General features: G+C 40.4%; 1 protein-coding gene across 1 annotated transcript in view; it reads left to right on the forward strand.

The window, feature by feature from the left end:
• Window positions 1-1995: 1995 nt before the first annotated feature.
• Window positions 1996-20863, forward strand: part of gucy1b1 (guanylate cyclase 1 soluble subunit beta 1) — a 50058-nt gene continuing 31190 nt past the window's right edge. Inside the window, exons 1-9 of the mRNA XM_038999878.1 lie at window positions 1996-2106; window positions 2485-2558; window positions 4347-4447; window positions 4638-4756; window positions 7358-7555; window positions 8792-9022; window positions 9261-9377; window positions 9620-9753; window positions 11767-11964. Coding sequence (XP_038855806.1) covers window positions 2104-2106; window positions 2485-2558; window positions 4347-4447; window positions 4638-4756; window positions 7358-7555; window positions 8792-9022; window positions 9261-9377; window positions 9620-9753; window positions 11767-11964 — 1175 coding nt within the window. The 5' untranslated portion in view covers window positions 1996-2103. The remainder of the gene's footprint in view (window positions 2107-2484; window positions 2559-4346; window positions 4448-4637; window positions 4757-7357; window positions 7556-8791; window positions 9023-9260; window positions 9378-9619; window positions 9754-11766; window positions 11965-20863) is intronic.

The raw sequence follows: 20863 nt of genomic DNA on the forward strand, positions 1-20863 counted from the left end.
TAACTCTAATGAACTTATCCTCTGCAGCAGAGCTAACTCTGGGTCTTTCCTTTCTTGTGACGGTCCTCATGAGAGCCAGTTTCATCATAGCGCTTGATGGTTTTTGCGACTCCACTTGAAGAAATTTTCAAAGTTCTTTAAAATTTCCAGATTGACTGACCTTCATGTCTTAAAGTAATGATGGACTGTCATTTCTCTTTGCTTATTTTAGCTGTTCTTGCCATAATATGGACTTGATCTTTTACCATATAGGGATATCTTCTGTATACCACCCCTACCTTGTCACAACACAGCTGATTGGCTCAAATGCATAAAGAACTTTTAACAATGCACACCTGTTATTTGAAATGTATTCCAGGTGATGACCTCATGAAGCTGGTTAAGAGAATGCCAAGAGTGTGCAAAGCTGTCAAGGAAAAGGGTGGCTACTTTGAAGAATCTCAAATATAAAATATATTTTGATTTGTTTAACACTTTTTTGGATACTACATGATCCATGTGTTATTTCATAGTTTTAATGTCTTCACTATTATTCTACAATGTAGAAAATAGTAAAAATAAAGAAAAAACATTGAATGAACAGGTGTGCCCAAACTTTTGACTTAAGTCGTTTTTTGGGGGGGTATCTGTACTTTACTTTACAATGTATATTTTTGACTACTTTTACTTTTACTTCACTACATTCCTAAATATTTTTTTAAAACTTTTTACTCAAACATTTTCCCTGACAACCAAAAGTACTAGTTACATTTTGAATGCTTAGCGAGGCAGGAAAATGCTCCAGTTCACGTACTTATCACGAGAACATCCCTGGCCATCTCTAAAGCCTCTGATCTGATGGACTCTCTAAACACAAAATGCTTCGTTTGTAAATTATGTCTGAGTGTTGGAGTATACCCCTGGCTATCTGTAAATAAAAAAATAAAATGGTGCCGGTTTGCTTAATATAAGGAATTCAAAATGATTAATACTTTTACTTTTGATACTTAAGTATATTTTAGCAATCACATTTACTTGCAATACTTAAGTATATTTAAAACCAAATACTTTTAGACTTTTACTCAAGCAGTATTTTACTGAGTGACTTTCAATTTTACTTGAGTAATTTTCTATTAAGGCATCTTAACCTTTTCTCAAGTATGACAATAGGGTACTTTTTCCACCACTGCCCATTTCACGATGGAGCTAGAAGCCACGTGAGTAAGTGTTGGCCAGATCGTTGAGCTAGCCAAAAGCAACAACACAAACAAATGGACTATACAGCTTCAAGTAGTGAGTGGAATTACAAACGGATTATACTAAACAAGTTAAATGTCTTACCTGTGATTAAATGTTTTCCACACACAAAGCCACTCTCCCACGCCGAATAGCCTGAAGCAACAGGGCTCTTCTTGCAATCTCTAAGCCCCTACTTGGGAGCATTGTGAACCATAGATCGGGATTTCTGACCTGGTTACATGTACATTGAACAACACAGTAGCTTTTGGCATGTTTTGTTATTTCTTTATAACTAAAAACCATTGTAAAATAGTAGGCTATAACACGACGCAATGCGGAGTGCCTGGATACAGCACTTAGCCGTGGTATATTGGTAATATACCACAAACCCTTTAAGGTGCCTTATTGCTATTATAAACTGGTTACCAACGTAATTAGAGCAGTATAAAAATGTTTTTTGTCATACCTATAGTAAACGGTCTGATGTACCATGGCTTTCAGCCAATCAGCATTCAGGGCTCGAACCACCCAGTTTATAATCTATTCTACCAAATATTTGTTTCTATCATTTGATTGTGGAATTTAAATAGGTTGGTTTCGTTCTGTAGTCTTTCTTTTGCAGTGGATAAATAAAACGTTTGATGGGACTGTTTTCATAAACAACGCTGTCTTCAACGGGCAACCCTCACTTCTTCCTCAGTGGTCGGTTGCCGAGTGAGTATTTTTTTCCTTGCGCTCTCATTGGACATATTCGACGTCAATTTGGGGAATGTTTTCAGGAATGAAGACGCAACGTAACATCTGCAAACTGTGAAGGTGCCGTGATAATTTAGACATAACAGTTTACTTACATTGATAGGGAATCGGGAAGAACTGGTCGTAAAAATGGTATGTAAACATCGACATATTAGATTCCACGGCGACATTTGATTGCCTTCGCTATTTTGATGTGTAGTGGTGTGTTTTCCTTATGAGAACGAACTATCAGCCTATGGCTACAGTATTCGTTCACCATGCTAACGGTTCTTACTGTAAATTACCACTGAAATTCGTTATTCGACTGCGATTTTATCGTTCTAATAATCATGCTGCATCAATTAAAACATTATTTGCTGTTGTACAATTTAAGCATCCTTTCGTTGCAATTACAATGGAATCATAACACTATCATCACTCTAAGGCATTTATTTACATACTTGTTATTCCCAGTATTTTCAGATTTATATTTCTCTATTCTTTCTGTATTCTGTTTTATTTCCGTTTTAGTATGGTTTTGTCAACCACGCCTTGGAACTACTTGTATTAAGAAATTATGGCGAAGAAGTGTGGGAAGACATCAAGTAAGTTTAAAGATTTATTTTGTATTTGTGAATGACACAGGGAATTTGCATATCATAATTTAAAGCAGAACATGAGAATAAAAACTCAATGTGGCCATGTTGCAAAAGCAAAACAAAGAATTAGCAGATATGGTCATTACATAGATATGTTATTAACGCTTCACATTAAGTTGCTCCTATAACTGTAGTAACACTGTAGTAACACACTTTACACAGAACACATGGATTGTGTATTGTAGATATGTGGTAGGAGAGTAGTGGCCTGAGGGCAGACACTTAATGTGTTGTGAAAAGTGTTATGAAATGTAATGTCATGTAATATTTTAAATTGTATATAACTGCCTTAATGTTGCTTAATAAATACAAAAATACAAAAAACAAATTACACCACTGCCTATGTAATTACCATGTAATAACAATTGCTGTTACTTTACATTGTTATTACACTTTAATTTTGTTTACTACATTGTCTTGACCACAACTTTATGTAACCTACTAATATGACATGGATAATAATATGTCCATGGACATGGACAAAAATATGTCCATTAACCATATTATAGTTTTGAAATCAATAATCTCCCCCTATTGCTAAACAGAGTGGATAACGAATGGCCATGTCAAGATATTCCACTGATGATACATGACCAGCAGATATAGATATAGTGGTAGTTGGCCTATCTGTAACTTAAAACATGTGACCATAAATCACCAGCAAACATAAAAGAAAACAATATATAATGAATCAATTAATTCTTAAATTTCATCACTCTTATGAGAAGGCGAGCCATATTTTTACTCAATCATTAATTTTCATTAGCCTTATAATAGTGGTGAATAAGAGAGGTTGTGAATGTTGTTGCATTATGATAACAATCCCCTCTTTTCAAAGTGCTCAAATATTTGGCAAGATCCACATTTATTTTTCTTCCTCAGTCTTCGCTTTCCAGGACCCAGACTTTCATCCCATCCTATAAGAACAGATCCACAGCTGCCTCTCCGAAAAACATGTTTTGAGGAATCTGGTCATTTTTATCTCCCAAGAAATATTGCAGCACAATGTTATCTTAATGTTATCTCAACCTTATCTTGGCTGACGTAATTCAACATTATTACATGCCTAACTAGGTTATATTTTCAGATCTTGCAGCTCAAAGCAATTGAAAAATGAAATCTTATTTTCACTACATTTTTACATTGCTTGGTGTGTTTGTTCAGCTGATCACATGCTCAGAAAAAGTGGTTGCTAGCCAGCACAGCAAATCAGTATTGTTTTCTCAGATCAACTCAGTAATCAGGTCAAATAGACCTCATTAGGATATATAACAGTCTTATTTATTAGCATGCCAAATACATTTTCTCATTGTAGCTTCTAAATATAGATAATCCTACAATGCAGTTAATGCTCAAAGGTAGTTTAATGGTACTGCAACATTCATGAAGGTGTCATGACTGGTTTCATAACGGTGTTATGAATGGCTTATGTATACCCCCTAAAGTAAAGTGTTACTGATTGTTTTTGTTTGGACCCAATAAGTGTAAGTATCACTTTACTGAAGGCCTTTATGTAGCATTCATTAAGCCTTAATAACAACTATATAAGACGCTATACTGACAGTCACAGGCAGAAACAACAGCATACAATGTTATGAAGCTAGTTTTAATGGATACTATAGAGGACAACAAATATGTTGTCATATGCTCTTGTCAACAGCCTCTTTATTACATAGGTAATAATCACATTAATATGATATCTAATAACTCTATTTTCTTCTTACTTGTTATCAGGAGGGAGGCGCAACTCGATGTAGAGGGTCAGTTCCTTGTCAGAATCATATATGAAGATGCCAAAACATACGACCTTGTTGCTGCTGCAAGCAAAGTTCTCAGTACGTTTTTTTTAATAATGTTTTGAGATACAAGATACATTATTTGAACCAGTTTATTCGTAACATAATTGTACGTCAACACATTTAAAATATGGTAACCCTTTATAAAGGGTAACTTATTGTAAAGTTTTACCAATGGGACTGAGATGGTGTATGCAACAAGTGGATTTTTTTTTTTTTTATCTTGCAGAGATTGATGCAGGGTGTATCCTACAGATGTTTGGGAAGATGTTTTTTGAGTTTTGCCAAGAATCAGGGTATGACACCATCCTGCGTGTTCTAGGCTCCAATGTCCGTGAATTCTTGCAGGTAAGCACTCCAGTTCCCTTCTTAATCTTTCTTCAGTTAACAGAAACTAATGTAAAACAATGTACTCTTCAATGTCATGAATGCTTCAACGTAAGTTAAATATGACCTGTATTTTAATTGTACAGTGCCAAAACAATTCTGTGACTGCCCTCTCATCTTTGGATTTGGGGGAGGTGACCTTGTAATTCAAATGTATTTATTTATTTTATTTAACTTTTATTTAACTAGGCAAGTCAGTTAAGAACACATTCTTATTTACAATGACGGGCTACCAAAAGGAAAAAGATCTGCTGCGGGGACTGGGGCTTGGGATAAATAAAAAATACATATATATAAATATAGGACAAAACACACATCACAACAAGAGAGACAACACAACACTACATAAAGAGAGACCTAAAGACAACAACATAGCAAGGAAGCAACACATAACAAAACAGCATGGTAGCAACACAACATAACAACAACATGGTAGTAACACAACATGGTAGCAGCACAAAACATGGTACAAACATTATTGGGCACAGACAGCACAAAGGGCAAGAAGGTAGAGACAAAAATACATCACACAAAGCAGCCACAACTGTCAGTAAGAGTGTCCATGATTGAGTCCTTGAATGAAGAGATTGAGATAAAACTGTCCAGTTTGATTGTTTGTTGCAGCTTGTTCCAGTCGCTAGCTGCAGCGAACTGAAAAGAGGAGCGACCCAGGGATGTGTGTGCTTTGGGGACCTTTAAAATAATTTGACTGTCAGAACGGGTGTTGTATGTGGAAGATGAGGGCTGCAGTAGATATCTCAGATAGGGGGGAGTGAGGCCTAAGAGGGTTTTGTAAATAATCATTAACCAGTGGGTCTTGCGACGGGTATGCAGAAATGACCAGTTTACAGAGGAATATAGAGTGCAGTGATGTGTCCTATAAGGAGCATTGGTGGCAAATCTGATTGCTGAATGGTTAAGAACATCTAGCCGCTCGAGAGCACCCTTACCTGCTGATCTATGAATTATGTCTCCGTAATCTGGCATGGGTAGGATGGTCATCTGAATCAGGGTTAGTTTGGCAGCTGGGGTGAAAGAGGAGCGATTACAACAGAGGAAACCAAGTCTAGATTTAACTTTATCCTGCAGCTTTGATATGTGCTGAGAGAAGGACAGTGCACCGTATAGCCATACTCCCAAGTACTTGTATGAGGTGACTACCTCAAAAGCTCTAAACCCTCAGAGGTAGTAATAACAGTTGTGGGAAGAAGGGCATTCTTCTTACCAAACCACATGACCTTTGTTTTGGAGGTGTTCAGAACAAGGTTAAATTCTTGAGGTGGAGTGCAAGATCATGGTCGAACCAGGGGCTGAACCTGTTTTTAATTCTCATTTTCTTTATGGGGGCGTGTTTATGAACAATACCTTTGGAAATATCAAAAAAGATGGTCCAAGCGTCTTCGACAGAGGGGATCAAGCTGATTCTACACCATTTTACAGAGGCCAGTTCATGAAGGAAGGCTTGCTCATTAAAGTTTTTGAGCAAGCGTCTATGACAAATCAGGACAGGTCATTTCACTGAGCAGCCATTACGAACACAGGCTGTAAAACAGTGATCACTAAGGTCATTACAGAAAACACCAGACTGGCTTCTAAACAGCTTTTACCCCCAAGCCATAAGACTCCTGAACATCTAGTCAAATGGCTACCTAGACTATTTGCATTGCCCCCCTCTCCCCTCTCCACACCACTGCCACTCTCTGTTGTCATCTATGCATAGTCACTTTAATAACTCTACCTACATGTACATACTACCTCAACTAACCAGTGCCCCTGCACATTGACTCTGTCCCGGCACCCCCCCCCCTGTAAATATTGTTATTTTTTACTGCTGCTCTTTAATTACTTGTTACTTTTATCTCTTATTCTTATCCATATTTTTGAAACTGCACTTTTGGTTAGGGGCTCGTAAGTAAGCATTTCACTGTAAGGTCTACACCTGTTGTATTCGGCGCATGTGACTAATACAATTTGATTTGATATCTATCACGATTATTTGTGAAGATAACATCGAGGAGAGTAGCCTTTTCTGGGTGTTTGGAGTCATACCTTGTTGGATTGGTCATAATCTGAGAAATATTTAGGGAATCCCATTGCTTTAGGACTTGGTCAGGTGGTTTAAGCATGTCCCAGTTTAGGTCACCTAGCAGGACAAATTCAGATTTAGTGTAAGGGGCTAGGAGAGAGCTTAGGGCAGGTAGGGTACAGGCCGGTGCTGATGGAGGACGATAGCACCCAGCAACAGTCAACAAAGAGCTATTTGAAAGTTTAATGCTTAGATTTGCCAAGACCAAACCCTCTGTTTACAAACACAAAATGTAGGGCTTCGCTTTGGGTTGAAACTGAGATAAAGGAGTGAGGACTGGAGTTATGCAACCTTATTCTAAAGGAACCTTTCCTGCTCCCAGGTCTGTTTATGCTGTGTAGCCAACTCCTATGGTGTTTGGCATGACAATGACCACAGGAGTAGGCTATACAGCACAAACCGATATGGGACCAGTCTAAGTGGAATCTTAATGGAGAGAAACTCCCGTTTCAATCATTTATGCAACCCCCATACAGAATCTGGATGCCCTCCACGACCACCTAGGTACCATCTACCCTGGGATGAGGGCTCCGTCCTTCCGCTGCACGGACGCAGAGAAGGGCAACAATCTGATCCTGCACTACTACTCGGAGAGGGAGGGGCTCCAGGACATCGTGATCGGCATCATCAAGACGGTGGCCCAACAGATCCACGGCACAGAAATAGAAATGAAGGTATGCTGTTTCAAAGAAAATATGTATATTATTACTTAAAGGGATAGTTCAGGATTTTGGCAATGAGGCCCTTTATCAAGTTCCCCAGAGTCAGATGAACTCGTGGATACCATTTCTATGTCTCTGTGTTCAGTATGAATGAAGTTAAGAGGTAGTTTTGCGAGCCAATGCTAACTACACCTAGACCTAACTCTGGCACTGTTTTTTTGGGTGCCTTGGTAGCTATTCGGATTCTTGGGGATCTTGCCTTCAGTCCAAAATGGGACAGTGGTCGACTTTTAAAATTCAGGAGTTGTTTGGGTCTTAGCAACTGCTAGGTGTTTGTCACCCACAGTGGACATTTGTTGAGATGCTGGTGGGTCTCTGTTGACTTGGGTCAGATGTCTATGGAAGGGGCAGAATGTTAGTACACCCAGAAGGTGACAATGCAATTAACAAATAGCTAGTAGTTATAGTGTAAGATAGTGTATTTTAAAGTGTCTAACCATTATTAGACTGATATGTGTGATGATAGTTTTAAGGCTAGGAGTATGTGAATAAGTTATTGATATCTGTCATTCTAATTTTAAAGCTAGGGATATGTGAATAAGTTATGCACAATCTTAATAGCAAAGTAGTCCATGCAGCAAACACTAGGTGGAATTAGTATACACCATTGGTATAGACTTGGATAGTCCTTTCAAAAATCTTGTCTCTGAGCACTTAAGATACCTCCTCATTTTCAGAGAAAGCCAACTCTACTATCAAACCTAATCATATCGCAGAGATAGAGATGTCAGTATGTATTTTTTCTCTTCCAGACTCAGCGTAAAATTAAATGGGGGAGCTGAATTGACAGACCCTCCAAATGTGACACCAGCTTTTCTGGAAATGTTATCCGCCGTTGCCACGGCAACCGTGTGCGTCAGAGTCAAGCCATTGACGTCAGTGTATAGACTAAAAAGGACTTGTTGTGGCCAGGCAGTAACCCTCACAAGAACATCACTGTGTTTAAAACCATCACACCAAACCTTAGATATTTATATAAAGACATACAGTATTTCGATGTCTATGCGTTTACCAACCACCCACCGGTATCTCTTACATTATCTCTTGCCATAATGGGTGGACTGGCGGCCATTTTGAGTGTCCCCATAAAGTAAAGCAGGATATAAACACAGGAAGCATAGCATGCACTCATTCTAATTTTATGGTTGTACCTTCCTCCCTTTATGAAATCCATTCTTCCTTCACCAGGTGATCCAGCACAAGAGTGAGGAGTGTGACCACATTAAGTTCCTGATCGAGGAGAAGGACTCGGAGAAGGAGGCCTTCTATGAGGATCTGGACGGCTTCGAGGAGAATGGCACACAGGAGACCCGGATCAGCCCCTACACCTTCTGCAAGGCCTTCCCCTTCCACCTCATGTTCGACAGGGACCTGATGCTCACTCAGTGCGGCAATGCCATCTTCCGTGTGCTGCCGCAGGTTTATGTCTATTTAGTTATAGGACGTTATGAGATTTTATGTGTGTAAATAACTACTCTTATACTGCATTATGACTACATTATAACTCAGTATGAGTGTGTTTATAATGCATTGCAGATATGGGCTTCACAGGTAGCCTGCAATTATAATGCATTATGATGTGGTTGTAATGTATTTTAAGACTTGTCATTAGCATGTATGACCCCCTTATGAAGTGTTTTGCTGTTGTATTCCTTAGCTCCAGCCGGGCATCTGTAACCTGCCCTCCGTGTTCTCTCTGGTGCGTCCACACATAGACTTCAGCTTCCAAGGCATGCTCTCCCACATCAACACTGTCTTCGTTCTGCGAAGCAAGGTACGCCAAGAATACTCACTAATTAAACATTTAGCTTTTTTATTTAACGTTAAAATTAAATCAGAAAAATAATAATACAAAATAAAATAGAAAAACTGGATAGAAAGCTGCATTTATATTTTCTGTGTGTCCTGGCTGCTTGTGTGTTCATGTGTGTTTGTCTGCGCTTGTGTGTGAATGCATACATACATGTGCGTGTGATTCTGTCTGTTTGTGTGTGCATGTGTATTACGTCCTTCCAGGAGGGCCTCTTGAACGTGGAGACTTCGGAGAACGAGGACGAGCTGACTGGTGCTGAGATCAGCTGCCTGAGGCTGAAGGGACAGATGATCTACCTGCCCGAGGCGGAGAACATCCTCTTCCTCTGTTCTCCCAGGTTCTGCCGCTGTGGAATTAGAAAACTATGTGCTGTCTGAAGGTTGTGTCCCAATCACAAATGGCACCCTTTTCCTTACATAGTGCACGGAAAGCTTAAAGATCATGTCGGTTTTCTGAGAGTACGAGACGTCATTGGTTCCAGATTGTTTGTCTGTTTCAGTCTGTCTCTGCCTTCCTGCTGCTGTGGCGTTAGACAAAGACAATGTGCTGTTCTAGGCTGCGTCCAAATGGGCACATGGAGCTCTGGTCAAAAGTAGTGCACTATGTAGGAAATAGGGTGCCATTTGGGATTTCGTCTTAGCCTTCGGGTGGATGGCTGTGCTGGATGGATGCCGTGGGGTGGATGTCTCTTGGTTGGTGTGTGAAACCTAATTGGATTCAAAACCACAGCTACTGTAGTGCAGCAGATGGTCTGGCCTTAAAGGGCAAATCTACAGTTGAAACAATAACAAAGTGACACCCCGCCTTTGTTTTGGTAAAAAGCTGAGGGATGGGTCTGGAAAAATGTAACTACTCTCAGATTCATAGACAGAGCTATGGATGCAATGACTGACCAACCATTATATCAAAATGATAGTTTTAACCATGTTTTTAGGCTAGACAGTGTTTGTTTACATTTGCAATGTTTACTAACATTGGAGTAAAACAAGGTTCTATTTGGGTTCTGACAAGGTGTCACAGCTGAACTAAGCACATTAGGAATTTAGTGATATTCTTCAAGAATCAATGGGTATATATCATTAATTGGATGTAGCAACAACAGATTGTCCCATTTATAAAATCTTTGGTAACACTTTACTTAAAGCATCCATTTATATATTGTTTTATAACAAGGTTTATAATATGTCTCTAACAAGCTGTTACTGTATTCAGTCCACATCATTATGAGCGTCTTATAAGACAGGCTAATGAAGTCTAACAATGCAGTACATTTAGTTAAAAAAAACACATTTTCTGGTTGAAAACGGCCTGTTGGTAATAGTCATATACACCATTTCTAGTCCCAGAAGTGACTAAAAAGTGTAAATATGATAACTTAAGTAATAAAGTCAGTATTTTCCCCCCAAAAATACTGGTTGGGTTGGGTTTGATTTTAAGTTATGTCCACAAACTGACCATGTTGGTTATCTCTATGGGGCTAGTTACGGACTGTCAATAAATTCCATAATTTATATGGGACAATATGTTCACATTTCAATAGTTCCACATTTTAGTGACGTAAAAACCTCAAACCAACTATAAATTGTACAAATTCATGTAAAATATTGAAAGCATTTAATAAGAAAACTAAAAGGTGTAACATGAAAATATTGTCCCATGCCAACCAGAAGCATTGGTTGGCATGGGCTAGATGTCCTTTCAAATCAATGAAGGAAAGTGAACAAGTTCACACTTGGAGATAATTGGAATGCACCCCATGTACCTGGTAAACCTTATTTCTATCAAGTGATCATCTAGAGAAGGTAGTGTCCCTGCATGGTGCCAGCAGGTGGTGAAACAACATTGGTGTTGTTGTTTACAGGAGGAAAGACACTTGACTTTTTCATCAGCGACTGTATCAGTTTGGCCCTGTTCAGTCAGTCTTGCAAGTCATTACAGCTGAATACTATGTCTAGATCAGAGAGCGTGGCATCTAGAGTGCATTGTGTCTGTTAGACCTTTCATTGAAATGTGTTTGATTGAAGTTTATTGAAAATGATTATGATGAGAGAATTGAGCTCTTGATACTGGACAAAGGGATAGAAAAATAAAGTAACTAGCTCTCCTGCGTTCATAAGAGGACAAGCCTTTATGATGTGTCTTTATGTATAACATTTTCAACTGACCCAAATTACTTATTTAGTCAATCATTATAAGATGATAGTTATTATAGGTATTATAAGTGGGGCATACATGCTAATCATAATGTATTATATGTTGCGCCCTGCTGAAAACGGCCCCTGTTGAGTTGTGTTCAGCCACTGTTTAGTGTTCAGGCTCTGATGATGCGTCACCAACATTGTGTGTTCAGTGTGATGAACCTGGACGACCTGACGCGGAGAGGCCTGTACCTGAGCGACATCCCGTTGCACGATGCCACACGTGACCTGGTGCTGTTGGGAGAACAGTTCCGTGAGGAGTACAAGCTGACCCAGGAACTGGAGATCCTGACTGACCGTCTGCAGCACACCCTCCGGGCCCTGGAGGATGAGAAGAAGAAAACGGACAGGTTCGTAGACTCCCGACCCATCGCCCTCACCCTCATAGTTTGATAGAATCCTTCACCCATTTCCATTTTTTTTTTACGTAAAGGGATGGTTCACTCCAAATAGAATTTCAGCTGTGTTGGAGTCTTTGGTGTAGCGGTCTAAACTCCCAACTCCGACCACATACCCCCCCCCCCCCCCGGCAACTGGTGTTCGAGCCGTGTTGTGGACACTTTTCTCTCTGTGTCTATCTCCCTTTTTAACTTCTTACTGTCAAAAATGATAAAATACTTACACATTTAGTTTAATGTACAAAATGCCTTTCGTAAATAATGTGAAACCTAATTAACCACAAATTGTCTGAACTTTGTGCGCAGTAGCGCCATTCTGCTCAGTAGTGCGGATTGCCTCAGAAGGAACTTCTGAACCCCACCTCCATTGAAAATCAGAAAAGGGGTGACTTCCCTTCGGCTTTGACTTTTCATGATGAACATGAACATATTTTTATAAAATATACTACACTATATACCTACATTAACTCAGTCTTTCTGTTTTATTGCAATATGCCAATGAATGTGTGAGGTGCAACACTCTCGTCAAAACTATGAAATAACACATATGGAATCATGTAGTAACCAAAAAAGTGTTAAACAAATCAAAATATATTTTATATTAGAGATTCTTCAAATTAGCCACCCTTTGCCTTGATGACAGCTTTGCACACTCCTGGCATTCTCTCAACCAGTGTTATTTTATAGTTTTGATGTTCTACAATGTAGAACATAGTACAAATAAAGAAAAACCCTGAAATGAGTAGGTGTGTCCAAACTTTTGACTGGTACTGTATGTCAAATCCAAAGTCCAATTTTATTAAGCATTTAGGTAAAAAAAAATTTGGTCAAGTACCCTCATTAAAATGTTATTGCCATGATAATGTTAAACTAGAGCTCTTCTCGGATCCTGAAATTGAGGTCCGAACCGAACTGGATCCATGAAATTCTAATCTGACACCAACAGAACCCGGCCATAAAAATAAAATAAAAAATTCCCGATCCAGATCCGACGCAAAATATGTCCGAAATGAGGGAGAATCTGATCCAAATTGGTTCATGTCGGTATCAAACCCAAATGGATCCAAAAGAGAAAACATTTTAGCTTTATTGATGTGCAAGCCAGTAGAATTGTTTTGACTTGTGTGGCGGGCAGTGAACGTTAATGTATATCATGCATTTTCTGTTGTAGGCCTATCTAAAATAATTTAGTTATTTAGTATTTTCATAAATTACATCCCTAATTTAAATTGTCAACACAAGAAGAAGGGAAGGGGTGTGTGACGAAGACGCGCTATAGGAGCGTCTCTCTCCAGAATGCGCTTTCTGTCTCCTGCTAGTTTGTGCACATTCATTGTTTCATTGTGTGAATTGTTTGCCATTTGTTTGTTCATGTTTATTTTGCTTGAGTACTCATAGAAGTACCTGGCCTGATGTGCACAAGTGTAGGCTTATAAAAGTTTGCATTTGGGAATATCTGATATTATTCTTTTTCATCACCTCACACAGTCAGTGTTTTACATCCGTTGCGAACGGCAATAGTTCATCACTGTATTTGTAACATCTTTCCAAAATCTTCCCGATAGGCCTAAGTAACCACTGCACCTCGGTGGGCTATAGCAACATTTTGCTGTGTCTGTTCCGAGCTCCTTGGCGTGGGAAACAGTGAGCGCCCAGTTGAAACAATGTTGCAAGTTTACAATAGGGAGAGCTCAAACCAGACCGAGAGAAGCAGACAGGCGGAGCATTAAGAGATTAATGCTATTGACTGAACCAACTGCCATGTGTAGCAAATGTTATTTATAGAGGATATTTATTTTCCTCAGGATACTTTCTTCTTCAAATATAATTTAGGCACTGGTGAGTATATTACATATTTTCAGGCAGATCCGAGGTCGGTAGCCACCTAGCTTGATCCAATCCGGCTTCCAAGGGTCAACTACTGAATTTTGGATCCGACATGTTCGCATACCGGATCGGATCTCAGGTCATCGGGTTCGTGTATATCGGTGAAGACCTCTATGTCAAACCACAAACAAATGTCATATTTGTACCTACTAGGCTACTTCTCCGCAGTGGACGTTCTGTCTGGTAGTTACCCTTTTGTATGATTTGCCTCTGTCTACTCGGTGGCTCAACAACCTTTCACTGTAACCCAAACACAGCTTCCTCGGTGGCAGCTGTTTACAAAGGGCCCATATATTATTGTTCACCCATCCCCCACACCACTATTTCTCCCAGAGAGAGAGAGAGAATGCCTCCAGCAGCTCTGACTGCATTTTAAAGTGCTTTGTGAGGGGGGTGAAAGGTCAAAAGAACAGAGGTCAGGAACGTCGACCACAGTCAGACAGACAACCGCGCGTCCGTACAGTAAACACTGGCAGCTGTTTGTGCTAGCGAACCGAACCGTACTTTAAGTTCCCTCGGTTGGAGTGAGGTTTCGCACAGACGCACGTGCGCATTGATGCACACCTACGGTCACGGCCTCTAACACACATATACACATGTGCTTACACACACACAGCTTTATTTTAGTGACATTTCTGGAGTTTTTGTAGAGTAAGAATTTTGACCATTCAAAATCCTATTTTCCCTAACCATAACCTCAAACCTAACCCTAACCCTAACCCTTAGCCTAACCCTAACCTTAACTCCAAAAAAAAAACTAACACTAAACATTAACCATAACCATAACCTTAACCCCTAAACCATACACCATACACCTAACCCTTAAGCTTAACTATACTGTACAAACACACACATACACACACTGTTAAGCCTGCTGTAGATGTAGGGCCGGACTATGGCATTTGGGGTCTGGGGTCCCCTTCCCAAGAGAAAATGTTGCAGTTTTAAAGCGAATTTCCTGCAATTCTATACTTTTTGCCATGGGGCATTGAAAATAATTGCTGTTTATAGCTCATCTCATGCTTTTGTTCACATTTTGCCATGAGGCTCAGAGAACATTTAGCAATTTTCAAGCTAATGTCCTGTTATTCTACACATTTTGCTATCATATGCCTTCTGGAGGTCGGGGGGCACGTGCCCTGCGTGCCAGTTCGGTAATCCGGCCCTGTGTAGCACCCTATCTTCTTATTGGGAAATGCTTTCTCTCTTGGCCGTGGTGGGGTTTCATTAATATTCTTCATGTAGTTCTGAGGTCTGAGTGTGCCTCAGGAGAGGACTCAGGTCCACTACATTTGATTGGAATTCAAAGCTCTCTCATTTTGGTAGACTGTATTGTAATGTACACTGATCGCTTTCTCAAAGCACATTTTAGAGGTATGCAATTGGGTGGTGATGAAAGTATAAGACGTGTAATTTGGCCTTTGAAATATGTTGCAAACAATGTCTTATTAGACTACTGTATATAATAGAAAGACGATTTAAGACGATTTGTATAGGTAAAATAAAAAATAAAAAATACTTAACTAAAAGCTAGAAAAAATCTAAAATGATGGAAGGAGATTTTGCAGATTTTGACAGCATCAGAAAGATATCAGATATAGCAAAATGTGAAAACATGATAGATTAATACATTTTTCCCTCTACTTTTCATGGCATGGCACGTCAGTGGGTCAGCAACTTGGTGAAGACCGAATGTGGCTCCTGGGCTAAATTAGTTTGACACCCCTGCTTCAGACATATCCCTGGGTTGCGTTACTTTTTTTGTGTTTCAGAGAATACTTTTAGAGTGCCAGTGTAGAGAAATATTTGCATGCATGTGCCCTGCCATGCTGATACATCATTTATGACATTTCCCATTGGTAGACACAGATGGTAATGCTTTAGTCAGTTACCATGGCTACCACACCCTGCCTGTTCGAGACCAGCTTGTGTAAAGACTTGAGTGAAAAGGGTGAGGTTACCAAAGGGTGTATGAGGTGATGTGTAATGGGAGACCATTAAAACATCAATGGGGTACTCATAACCTGTATATTATATACAATTATGCAGTATATTTATGTTTTTCATATACATACTGTTTATTTAATTTGTTAATTCATTAGTTACTTCATTATAAACAGTTACAGACCTAAACCAAGAGAATATAGGCCTACTAAACTGATACAATTGTTTATATTTTCTTGCTCAACTACCAATGACCTAAAACACAATACAAGAAGCCAAAGACAGTTCTCTTGTCATTTAAAAGCATATTAATATACACTGAGTGTACAAAACATTAAGAACACCTTCCTATTATTGATTTGCACCACCCCCTTTTGCCCTCAGAACAGCCTTCAATCAATCAAATTGTATTGGTGCAGTAATATCTAACAATACACAACAAAACACACATATCTAAAAGTAAAAGAATGGAATGAATAAATATAGAAATATTAGGACAAGCAATGTCAGAGTACTGTGTGTGTGTGTGTGTGTGTGTGTGTGTGTGTGTGTGTGTGTGTGTGTGTGTGTGTGTGTGTGTGTGTGTGTGAGAGAGATGGGATGTATAGACATTATGGACAGTATATGGATAGGATATGTAGTAGGATGGATAGGATTTGTAGTATATCTGAAGAATACAATCTGGACCCTCTCTTTCTAAAATTATCCGCCGAAATTGTTGCAACCCCTATTACTAGCCTCTCTTTCATATCGTCTGAGATCCCCAAAGATTGGAAAGCTGCTGCGTTCATCCCCCTCTTCAAAGGGGGAGACACTAGACCCAAACTGTTATTAGACCTATATTCATCCTGCCCTGCCTTCCTGAAATCTTTGAAAGCCAAGTTAACAAACAGATCACCAACCATTTCGAATCCCACCGTGCCTTCTCCACAATGCAATCTGGTTTCCGAGCTGGTTATGGGTGCACCTCAGCCATGCTCAAGGTCCTAAACGATATCATAACCGCCATCGATAAAGACAATACTGTGCAGCCGTCTGCATCGACCTGGCCAAGGCTTTCGACTCTGTCAATCACCGCATTCTTATCGGCAGACTCAATAGCCTTGGCTTCTCAAATGACTGCCTCGCCTGTTGTCCGGACCTCTGGCAGTCTCTATGGTGCTGCCACAGGGTTCAATTCTCGGGCCAACTCTTTTCTCTGTATATATCAATGATGTCGCTCTTGCTGCTGGTGATTCTCTGATCCACCTCTACGCAGACGACACCATTCTGTATACATCTGGCCCTTGTTTGGACACCGTGCTAACAAACCTCCAAACGAGCTTCAATGCCGTACAACACTCCTTCCGTGGCCTCCAACTGCTTTTAAATTATAGTAAAACTAAGTGCATGCTCTTCAACCGATTGCTGCCCGCAACCTCCCGCCCGACTAGCATCACTACTCTGGATGGTTCTGACTTGTGTCAGAACTTGTGTCAGACGGTTCTGACTTATGTGGACAATTACAAATACCTAGGTGTTTGGTTAGACTGTAAACTCTCCTTCCAGACTCACATTAAGCATCTCCAATCCAAAATTAAATCTAGAATTGGCTTCCTATTTCGCACAAAGCCTCCTTCACTCATGCTCGTAACACTGACTATCCTGCCCATCCTTGACTTCGGCGATGTCATTTACAAAATAGCCTCCAACACTCTACTCAGCAAACTGGATTTAGTCAGTCACAGTGCCATCCGTTTTGTCACCAAAGCCCCATATGCTACCCACCACTGCGACCTGTATGCTCTCGTTGGCTGGCCATCACTACATATCTGTCGCCAAACCCACTGGCTCCAGGTTATCTATAAGTCTTTGCTAGGTAAAGCCCCGCCTTATCTCAGCTCACTGGTGACCATAGCAACACCCACCCGTAGAACGGGCTCCAGTAGGTATATTTCACTGGTCATCCCCAAAGGCAACACTTCCTTTGGCCGCCTTTCCTTCCAGTTCTCTGCTGCCAATGACTGGAACAAATTGCAAAAATCACTGGAGCTGGAGTCTTATATCTCCCTCTCTAACTTGAAGCATCAGCTGTCAGAGCTGCTTACCGATAACTGTACCTGTACACAGCCAATCTGTAAATAGCACACCCAACTACCTCATCCCCATATTGTTACTTATCCCTTTGCTCTTTTGCACCCCAGTATCTCTACTTGCACATACTCATCTGCACATCTATCACTTCAGTGTTAATTGCTGAATTGTAATTATTTCGCCTCTATGGCCTATTTATTGCCTTACCTCCCTAATCTTCTACATTTCCACACACTGTACATAGATTTTTCTATTGTGTTATTGACTTTACATTTGTTTATGTGTAACTCTGTGTTGTTGTTTTTGTCACTCTGCTTTGCTTTATCTTGGCCAGGTCGCAGTTGTAAATGAGAACTTGTATAGTTCAATATACAGCTGAAGTCGGAAGCTTACATACACCTTAGCCAAATACGTTTAAACTCAGTTTTTCACAATTCCTGAAATTTAATCCGAGTAAAATTCCCTGTCTTCGGTCAGTTACGACCACAACTTTTTTTTAAGAATGTGAAATTGTCACGGTTTTCTAAAGTTGAACCCAGAAGCAGACCAGGACAAGGAGAGTAAGACGAAGGTGAGTATTTATTTACAAGTTTGAATGTAGTGATAGAAAAATCCAAGTGATGGAGCGGGCAGCGGAGGTGAGTTGATGGGATTGAATAGGAAGATCCAATGAAGTAACTGAAGTCACCGACGACCAGGTAGGGATGAGATGAGTGTTCCGGGTGAATGACTGTAGACAGAAAAAACGGAGGTGAGTTCAAGGCAAGCAAAACGTACAAAACAACAAAACAAACTCTATCAAACTGGAGGTTGATACACTGGCACAACATACTGTTCATGGCTAACGATCCGGCAGGGAATGGATGTCAGGTCAGTGCTTATGAAGTGGAGGGGTGATGATCAGGACCAGGTGTGCAGATAGCGGATTGGAAACAGGTGCGGTAAATCAGAGATCTCCCAACCAGCTACGTCGCCCGGCAACCAGACAGGGTGCGTTCCAGGACACCGGAAAAAACACTCCAGGACAGAACACAGGCAAAAACAGACTCAGGAAGCGGGATTCGTGACAGAAATGTCAGAATAATAGTAGAGATGATTTATTTCAGCTTTTATTTCTTTCATCACATTCCCAGTGGGTCAGAAGTTTACATACACTCAATTAGTATTTGGTAGCATTGCCTTTAAATTGTTTAACTTGGGTCAAACGTTTCGGGTAGCCTTCCACAAGCTTCCCACAATAAGTTGGGTGAATTTTGGCCCATTCCTCCTGACAGAGCTGGTGTAAGTGAGTCAGGTTTGTAGGCCTCCTTGCTCGCACACACTTTTTCAGTTCTGCCCACACATTTTCTATGGGATTGAGTTCAGCGCTTTGTGATGGCCACTCCAATACCTTGACTTTGTTGTCCTTAAGCCATTTTGCCACAACTTTGGAAGTATGCTTGGGGTCATTATCCATTTGGAAGACCCATTTGCGACCAAGCTTTAACTTCCTGACTGATGTCTTGAGATGTTGCTTCAATATATCCACATAATTTTCCTCCCTCGTGATGCCATCTATTTTGTGAAGTACACTAGTCCCTCCTGCAGCAATGTACCCCCACAACATGATGCTGCCACTCCCGTGCTTCACGGTTGGGATGGTGTTCTTCGGCTTGCAAGCCTCCCTCTTTTTCCTCCAAACATAACGATGGTCATTATGGCCATACAGTTCTATTTTTATTAATCAGACCAGAGGACATTTCTCCAAAAAGTACGATCTTTGTCCCCATGTGCAGTTGCAAACCATAGTCTGGCTTTTTTTATGGGGGTTTTGGAGCAGTGGCTTCTTCCTTGCTGAGCGACCTTTCATGTTATGTCGATGTAGGACTCGTTTTACTGAGGATGTAGATACTTTTGTACCTGTTTCCTCCAGCATCTTCACATGGTCCTTTGCTGTTGTTCTGGGATTGATTTGCACTTTTGGCACCAAAGTACATTCATCTCTAGGAGACAGAATGCGTCTCCTTCCTGAGCTGTATGATGGCTGCGTGGTCCCATGGTGTTTATACTTGCGTACTATTGTTTGTACAGATGAACGTGGTACCTTCGGGCGTTTGGAAATTGCTCCCAAGGATGAACCAGACCTTGGCATATACACTATGATCCCTTATTGATTATTTTTCTGAGGTCTTGGCTGATTTCTTTTAATTTTCCCATGATGTCAAGCAAAGAGGCACTGAGTTTGAAGGTAGGCCTTGAAATAAATACACAGGTACACCTCCAATTGACTCAAATGATGTCAATTAGCCTATCAAAAGATTCTAAAGCCATGACATCATTTTCTGGAATTTTCCAAGCTGTTTGAAGGCACAGTCAACTTAGCGTATGTACACTTCTGACCCACTGGGATTGTGATACAGTGAATTATAAGTGAAATAATCAGTCTGTAAACAATTGTTGGAAAGATGACTTGTGTCATTGTAATGGTTTTCTTCCTGGGATGAAGGAGAGGACCAAAACGCAGCGCGGCTAGTGTTCAACATAATTTAATAAAGAATATGTGAACACTACAAACAACAAAACAATAAATGTGAAAACCGAAAACAGTCCTATCTGGTGCAGAACACAAAGACAGAAGACAACCACCCACAATCCCCAACACAAAACAAGCCACCTATATATGATTCTCAATCAGGGACAACGATTGACAGCTGCCTCTGATTGAGAACCATATTAGGCTGAACACAGAAACAGACAAACTAGACACACAACATAGAATGCCCACCCAGCTCACGTCCTGACCAACACTAAAACAAGCAACACACATAAGAACTATGGTCAGGACGTGACAGTACCCCCCTCCTGAGGTGCGGACTCCGAACGCACCCCTAAACCTCAAGGGGAGGGTCTGGGTGGGCATCTGTCTACGGTGGCGGCTCCGGCGCAGGACGAGGACACCACTCCACCA

Source organism: Salvelinus namaycush, chromosome 8 (genome assembly GCF_016432855.1).
Source record: "Salvelinus namaycush isolate Seneca chromosome 8, SaNama_1.0, whole genome shotgun sequence".
Classification (NCBI taxonomy): domain Eukaryota; kingdom Metazoa; phylum Chordata; class Actinopteri; order Salmoniformes; family Salmonidae; genus Salvelinus; species Salvelinus namaycush.